Source organism: Littorina saxatilis, linkage group LG3 (genome assembly GCF_037325665.1).
Source record: "Littorina saxatilis isolate snail1 linkage group LG3, US_GU_Lsax_2.0, whole genome shotgun sequence".
NCBI lineage: Eukaryota > Metazoa > Mollusca > Gastropoda > Littorinimorpha > Littorinidae > Littorina > Littorina saxatilis.
Genome location: NC_090247.1, coordinates 5,976,281 through 5,983,694, shown reverse-complemented (window position 1 = coordinate 5,983,694; position 7,414 = coordinate 5,976,281). Strand labels below are relative to the sequence as shown.

The window sequence follows — 7,414 nt, the reverse complement described above, 5'->3', positions numbered from 1 at the left end:
CCGCACGGAGCTTTAGCACTGAGTTTTTGGTAAAAAGACTTCGCGAAGCTGGCCGCACGGAGCTTTAGCACTGAGTTTTTAGCAAAAAGACTTCGCGAAGCTGGCCGCACGGAGCTTTAGCACTGAGTTTTTAGCAAAAAGACTTCGCGAAGCTGGCCGCACGGAGCTTTAGCACTGAGTTTTGGGCAAAAAGACTTCGCGAAGCTGGCCGCACGGAGCTTTAGCACTGAGTTTTTGGTAAAAAGACTTCGCAAAGTCATCGCGAAGTCGACTTTGGGCTCAGTTAAGGAGCGCCTTTACTGGTCTGTTACGATGATCACGAGCGCGTAACTGTGTGCGTGCGGGGTGGGGGGCGTGTTTGGGCGTGAGCCAAGGACTACTACAAAAGTTAGTAGAAGCCCTTGGCGTGAGCACATGTCTGCTAGCGTATTCCTTTGCATCTGTATATATACGTGTGTGTACACACACACACACACACACTTACGAACACACACACACACACACACACACACACACACACACACACACACACACACACACACACACACACACACACACACACACACACACACACACACACACACACACACACAAACTCACACAACCGTGACCATGAAAGATGAACACATGTATCTACGATCTTCCATCTGTTTCTTTTTGTATTATTAAAACAAAGAGAGCAAATTCGAGCTTGCAAGCTTATTAACGTGTTGGATCAGGAATGGTACTTTTTTTTCGAGCAAATAAAGCTCCTCCAACAAACAAACAAACAAACATACAAAAAGGATTAACAAAGTGCATTAATCACGCTATGTTTCTCCAAGTGGGGCAAAAGCAAAACATAATTATATACTGCCTAACACAAAAGTAATAACATAACAATAAAAATAACAATTCATGAATACATTTAAACAAATCTGAATCAGCTGTTCAAGGATTAATATCATCAGGCACGCTATATTGCAACGGTGCGAAACATCTTCCCCTGCTCAGTCAAACGGGAGCAGATCGTTTATTAGGCCAAATAAAAATATATGTTGGTTTCGGGTAACGTGACCAAAAAAAGATAGGGTCGGTAGGTCGGCTTTTTTTTTATTATTGAACTTTTTTTGTTTCAGTTTAGTCCATTTTAAAGGAGGTTACTTCCTTTAGTCTCGGTATGGTTTGCAAAATAAGCCAAAAGGTGTTTTATTTTGGAGAAATGAAAAAAAAGTTTTAGGGTCGGCGGGAAAAAGTAGGGTGGTGTTTGTTTGTTTGTTTATTTGTTGCTTAACGTCCAGCCGACTACGCAGAGCCATATCAGGACGAGGAAGGGGGGGATGAAGGGGGCCACTTGTCAAGCGATTCCTGTTTACAAATGCACTAACCCATTACTTGTGTCCCAGCAGGCTTTAGTAAAACTAAATTAATACCTACTGGAAGATTACCAGTTTCCAGTATGTTAAAATAGGCTTAACCTATCTACTGCTGGGCTTACATCAGAACACTAACAGATTAAACTATACATGAATCGCAAGACAAGCGGCAAGAGAAGAGATTTTTGGAAAAAATACAGGTGAATGAGCAAGAAGGCAGAAAAAAGAAAAGAATTCATGAAGAAAAAGAGAGCATGACAGGAAAGAGGAACCAAAAATCTACCTAACAGCAAACTAGAAAGCTCCTGCGGTTCCAAAAACAGGAGGGGCCTTTAATTTCATAACCGCAGTGCCCCACTGCGGGAAAAAAGTAGGGTCGGTCTTGTTACCCTAAACCAACATATACCGGTATTATGGTTTGACCTTAGCTCTGTTCGCTTAAAACTCCCAAGTTTATCTGAAAGAAAAAACATTTTCACAAATTCTGCTTAACCTAACAGAAAGCCTGCCATTGGTTGCATTCTCCGCAATTTCCACAAAGTCTGAATAAACATTTTGATCTTAATTTCCACTGGTGGCAGGAACAACGAACAATATGATTGGACGATTTAAGCAAAAAAAAGGTATGCGAGTCCAGTAATAATTACCCTGTTGTTATCTATTTTATCACAAGGAGGAAAGTATCCTTTTTGTAGTCAGTCTTCATATACACAATTAAAATAAAATAATAATCAAATAATGTTGAAAATCAACATCACTCTTGATCGTTAGCAATGTAAATCATACGGGCAAAACTGTCTAATAGTCTCAGTTTACTATAGACTTGCTTTTTAAGCTCTCAAAAAAATAACACTTGCCAAAAGAATGCACAGAACACATACATTTCACTATTTGGTTCAATCACGATGCTTTCATATTATATCCGATTAGAACTACTTGTTCCACATTTAACATAAACAAGAAATAACCGCTGGTCCATATCATTTGTTCCATCGTAAATGTAAACCTGATGCGCAGACAAAATAAAAATTTCACAACAAAGAAGTCTTCCTCGAAACAGTGATCAACGTTTACAACGTTATTCAAGGCTCACATTACTTTGGTACACACAAATGTAACACAAAACTGTCATAATACGTGTCTTTACGTGGGTTTTTTTTCATTTTTTTTTTATATAACTATAAGTGGTCGTTGTCTATGAATTGTTTTTATTGCTTGTATGTTATTTCTTACGAGAAAACTTTTTATGTAAAATGTTAAATGTTAAATGTTAATGTCTAATGTAAAGCGCCATATGACTGCCATTTGGCGGTGAACAGCGCTATAAAAGAATGTTTTATTATTATCCCAGCGAAGCTGGAGCCGTATCCCACGAACGCTACACTGTAATCGACTTGAGAAGTTTTCATACCGATTGTTCTTAAACTGGTCGGACCGATAACGATCCGTCCTATCTGCACTTAAACAAACATCTTCTTAGAATATTGTGTAACGGTCTGATTTGTTCAAATATCACGGCAGATTCATTTGACATACAACAATACACTTCAACAAACTTCAATAGAACTTCACGTCTGAATAACTTATGTATTGTTACCGACACGATTGTGAAATGATTGTATATTGTTTTGTGAGTATACAAAAAATACTCAAAGGGCGTGGCGCTTTTCGTGCATGATTTTTCATCTCACTGTCTTTTGCAACAATGATAATTTAAGTTATTGAGACATCCCAGTGCACTAAGGGATTTATAGAGCAAATCGAGAACATTCATTATTGAACGAAGCGCATAGCGCTGAGTTCAATAATTATTTTCGAGATTTGCTCTATAAATCCCTTAGTGCACTGGGATTGTTTCAATAACGATATTGTCAGTACCGCCAGAGAAAAAAGAAGATTCAAAACGCACATTTTGCTACGAGTATTTGGATAGGCGTAACTGTGTGGTCAGGTTTGTGTCAGATCTACTTTTGTGTGGGCTGTCTCCAGTGTGTCGTGCTTTCGTCACACGCAAACTCTTGTTTTAATTTCTGTTGGTAAATTCCAGTGTAGCGTTAAGCTAAAAAGTGATGATCTTTCACAGAGACCTCATTTAAACTCGGAGAAAGGACTGTGCTCATAGTTATTTGCGATTCAAAACCTTCATCGAGCTTCGACAGATTGACTGTGCAGAGTGTTGCCCCTTGAATTGACTCCAAGGCCACGGTTAGCACATTTTCAAAGTAAATGTGGTATGTTTCTCGTGTTGTATCTTCACTCATCGGGGAGTCTGGTACTATATATATGAACGGTAAGAATGCTCTGAACTCTACACGTATTATATCCCCATCGTTTGTTTGTTCACATTTGCCCAACATGTTAATTTGCTGCGGGGTATGTCGTCTACTAGGCGGCTAGGGCAATAGAACCACTGCACTGCAGTCTCATTTCAAAAACAAAAAATGCTCGTCTGCACGCATGAGGCAGGCTGGTAATAAGTTTTATACATGGTAAGAACGTTCTTAACCCTACACGTTTTCGATTCTGATTGTTGTTGCCTTGAAATAATAATTCGGAAACCATTCATTTACTGAACTGATGCGGTCGTATTTCAGTGTAGTCTACTATAACAGAGTCAACTTCCAAATGCTGGTCTAGCTGGTACGTTATCGGAATAACACTTGTGTTTTCTGAGTCTACTATAACAGAGTCGACTTCCAAATGCTGGTCTAGCTGATACGTTATCGGAATAACACTTGTGTTTTCTGTTTGCCGCTGGGAATTTTATACTAACTCATCATTTGGTAATGTGGTTATTAAGCTACATGCCACTAACACGGCATATGAGAAGAATCTTTGCCAGTCAAAACGAGAAGAGACCATTGTGGAAGAGACACAACCGCTTCTATTTTTAGATCAGTGGGATTCACTGTGGCACAGGCGCCTGCGATCTGTCAGAAAAAAAAACCACTTCTGCTTTGAGCCGCAGGAAATTTATGGTTATTTTTTGGTAAAGTAGAGAATATAAGCTACATGTCATTAATTAATTCTGAGGATGAGAGTACAGTCTCGCTTTGGCAAAAGGCGTAAGAATACGCTGTGTGGAAAAGTTAGCGCACTCTTGGAGTGCGCTAACAGATTTAAGCGCATCGCCATTAGCCAATCAACTGGTTCACATCAGTCATGTGACACCAGTACTTACTGACAATATTCTTTATTCTCTCCTACAATGTCAGAGCGAGTGTCAAGATCTGGAATGGGCGGAGCTTCAAGGGTATGGTAGCCACGCCTCCCTCCGTCTTGATTGGCAGGTCTCCATCTGCTTGGGCTTCCTCCAAACAGTTGCATCTGCAAAACGCGGTTTGAAAAAAATAAATCAATCGGTATTGAAAATACATGGAGTGCTGATAACACACACACACACACACACGCACACGTACACACACACACACACACACACACACACACACACACACACACACACACACACACACACACACACACACACACACACACACACGCACACACTACCAAAATCCAATTATACTCGATCAAAGCTAAAACAAATTTAAACAAGAAGAGCAAACGCTCGATCGAGTCACTTTCGCAGTTCTGAATATTATATGAGGCATCAGATGGACAGGAAGAAATTGCTATTCACAACACAATGAGTCACGTTCACATAAAATTTGAGCCCGGTCACTTTTATAGTTTCCGAGAAAAGCCCAACGTTAAGTTGTGTGTTGCCGAACAGAAAAGGCTAGTTATCTCCCTTGTTTTTCTGATAACGTTCGTAAAAGGCTACAGATGTAAATACTTTGATGTAAAGAATAATTCTACAAAGTTTCAATCACATCCGATGAACTTTGTCAAAGATATAAAATGTCTAATTTTTCCTTTGACGCTGACCTGTGACCTTGAAAAAGGTCAAAGGTCAACGAAACCATCGTTAAAGTGTAGAGGTCATTGGAGGTCACGACTAAACAAAATATGAGCCCGATCGCTTTGATAGTTTCCGAGAAAAGATATAAAATGTCTAATTTTTCCTTTGACGCTGACCTGTGACCTTGAAAAAGGTCAAAGGTCAACGAAACCATCGTTAAAGTGTAGAGGTCATTGGGGGTCACGACTAAACAAAATATGAGCCCGATCGCTTTGATAGTTTCCGAGAAAAGTCCAACGTTAAGGTGGTGTCTACGGACGGCCGGCCGGACGGCCGGCCGGACGGCCGGCCGGACAGACTAACACTGACCGATTACATAGAGTCACTTTTTCTCAAGTGACTCAAAAATGTCACGACTTACAATGCAGTAAACTCGTGTAGTTCGTGGTATCTAAACGTACAAACATCCTTCAAATCTCTACCCTTAATACCTTGAATAATGATGAACCACACAGCTGACCATGGACACCGTTACCCATGCTCATTGGTATCACATTAGTTTTACCTAGTTTTTAGAGAACGCTGACTTAGGATTTAAAGGCACAGCCCCTCTCGTTTGACTTAGGATTTAAAGGCACAGCCCCTCTCGTTTGACTTAGGATTTAAAGGCACAGCCCCTCTCGTTTGACTTAGGATTTAAAGGCACAGCCCCTCTCGTTTGACTTAGGATTTAAAGGCACAGCCCCTCTCGTTTGACTTTGGATTTAAAGGCACAGCCCCTCTCGTTTGACTTAGGATTTAAAGGCACAGCCCCTCTCGTTTGACTTAGGATTTAAAGGCACAGCCCCTCTCGTTTGACTTAGGATTTAAAGGCACAGCCCCTCTCGTTTGACTTAGGATTTAAAGGCACAGCCCCTCTCGTTTGACTTTGGATTTAAAGGCACAGCCCCTCTCGTTTGACTTAGGATTTAAAGGTACAGCCCCTCTCGTTTGACTTAGGATTTAAAGGCACAGCCCCTCTCGTTTGACTTACCATCTCAGACTCAGCCAGGATTTTACATGGTGTTACTGGCTTATATAAAATCGACATGTTCTTGCCCCAAATACGAAATACTGAGATCGAGCTTTTGGAGCATCGCTATGTGATTGTGGGGACTCTGCTCGGCATTGTGTCATGTTTTGGTTGAAATCAACCGGATGCTCCAGGAAATATTTTCATGCGAATTGAGAAATTGATCTAATTTTAGCCAACTGAAACGTCAGGTAGTTACGCTATTTCCATCCTTATCAGAAGGACAGGTTACAATAATTCAAAGAGAAACACTTCATTACAACACGCGTAAACCAGGGATAAATGCCACTTCCAAAGTAGGTCCTGTGGTTGTTGCTGATCAGGCAGAAACCCAATTCAACTACCCAACCCTCGTTTATCTCAATCTTGGCATGTCATCATTTACCAAAAATTATGGCATAAAGTCTGTCTGTTGATTTCTCTCATTTTTTTCACCACTTGTTTCATCACAATGTGAAAATATCACACGCAAAATATTAGCGAAATCTTCTCTTTTTTTTCGTCAATCGGTGTCTGACATCTTTATACCTCTATCCTTGAAAAAAAAAAAAATCTCTCTCTCTCTCTCGCTCTCTCTCTCTCTCTCTCTCTCTCTCTCTCTCTCTCTCTCTCTCTCTCTCTCTCTCTCTCTCTCTCTCTCTCTCTCTCTCTCGTACGTGTTCCAATCTTCCCGACCACACCATGTTGGTCAGCCACACTTGGTCTTCGGGGGACATGCGCTGTTGGTACTAGAAGTTAGAACAGACGTAATGTGTCTATTCTTCTAGAGTAGCCATACCACTGACTGTCGTGTCTACATCTGCATGTCACTAATAACCAAACATAGAATATTTAACCTGCGCAACTACCTTAATGAACAGAAGGTTAATGTGCCTTTCTAATAGAAATCCTGGTGTTGAAAATGTAATGTAATGTCTCCTTGCTACAACAACCAGGATCGAATCCTGAATCAAGATAATTGCAGTGTAATGCACTAACCGCCTTGAAAAGCCTGCATCCTGTGCTATTTGCCACCATTCTGATGAACTTTACTTCAAGACTGAAACAGTCGTAGATGCCGTTTATGTCCGAAAGAATCTTTACAAATGTGACAACGACATTTAATTTTCCTTAACAAAAGGCAAT

At 40.5% G+C, this 7,414-nt stretch overlaps 1 protein-coding gene across 4 annotated transcripts in view; it reads right to left on the bottom strand.

Annotated features, from left to right (window-relative positions):
- Window positions 1–634: 634 nt before the first annotated feature.
- Window positions 635–7,414, bottom strand: part of LOC138961478 (alpha-mannosidase 2C1-like) — an 83,310-nt gene continuing 76,530 nt past the window's right edge. For all 4 annotated transcript variants that reach the window (XM_070333128.1, XM_070333125.1, XM_070333127.1 and 1 more), the window contains exon 30: window positions 635–4,682. In XM_070333128.1, the coding sequence (XP_070189229.1) occupies window positions 4,559–4,682 (124 nt within the window). In that variant the 3' untranslated portion in view covers window positions 635–4,558. The remainder of the gene's footprint in view (window positions 4,683–7,414) is intronic.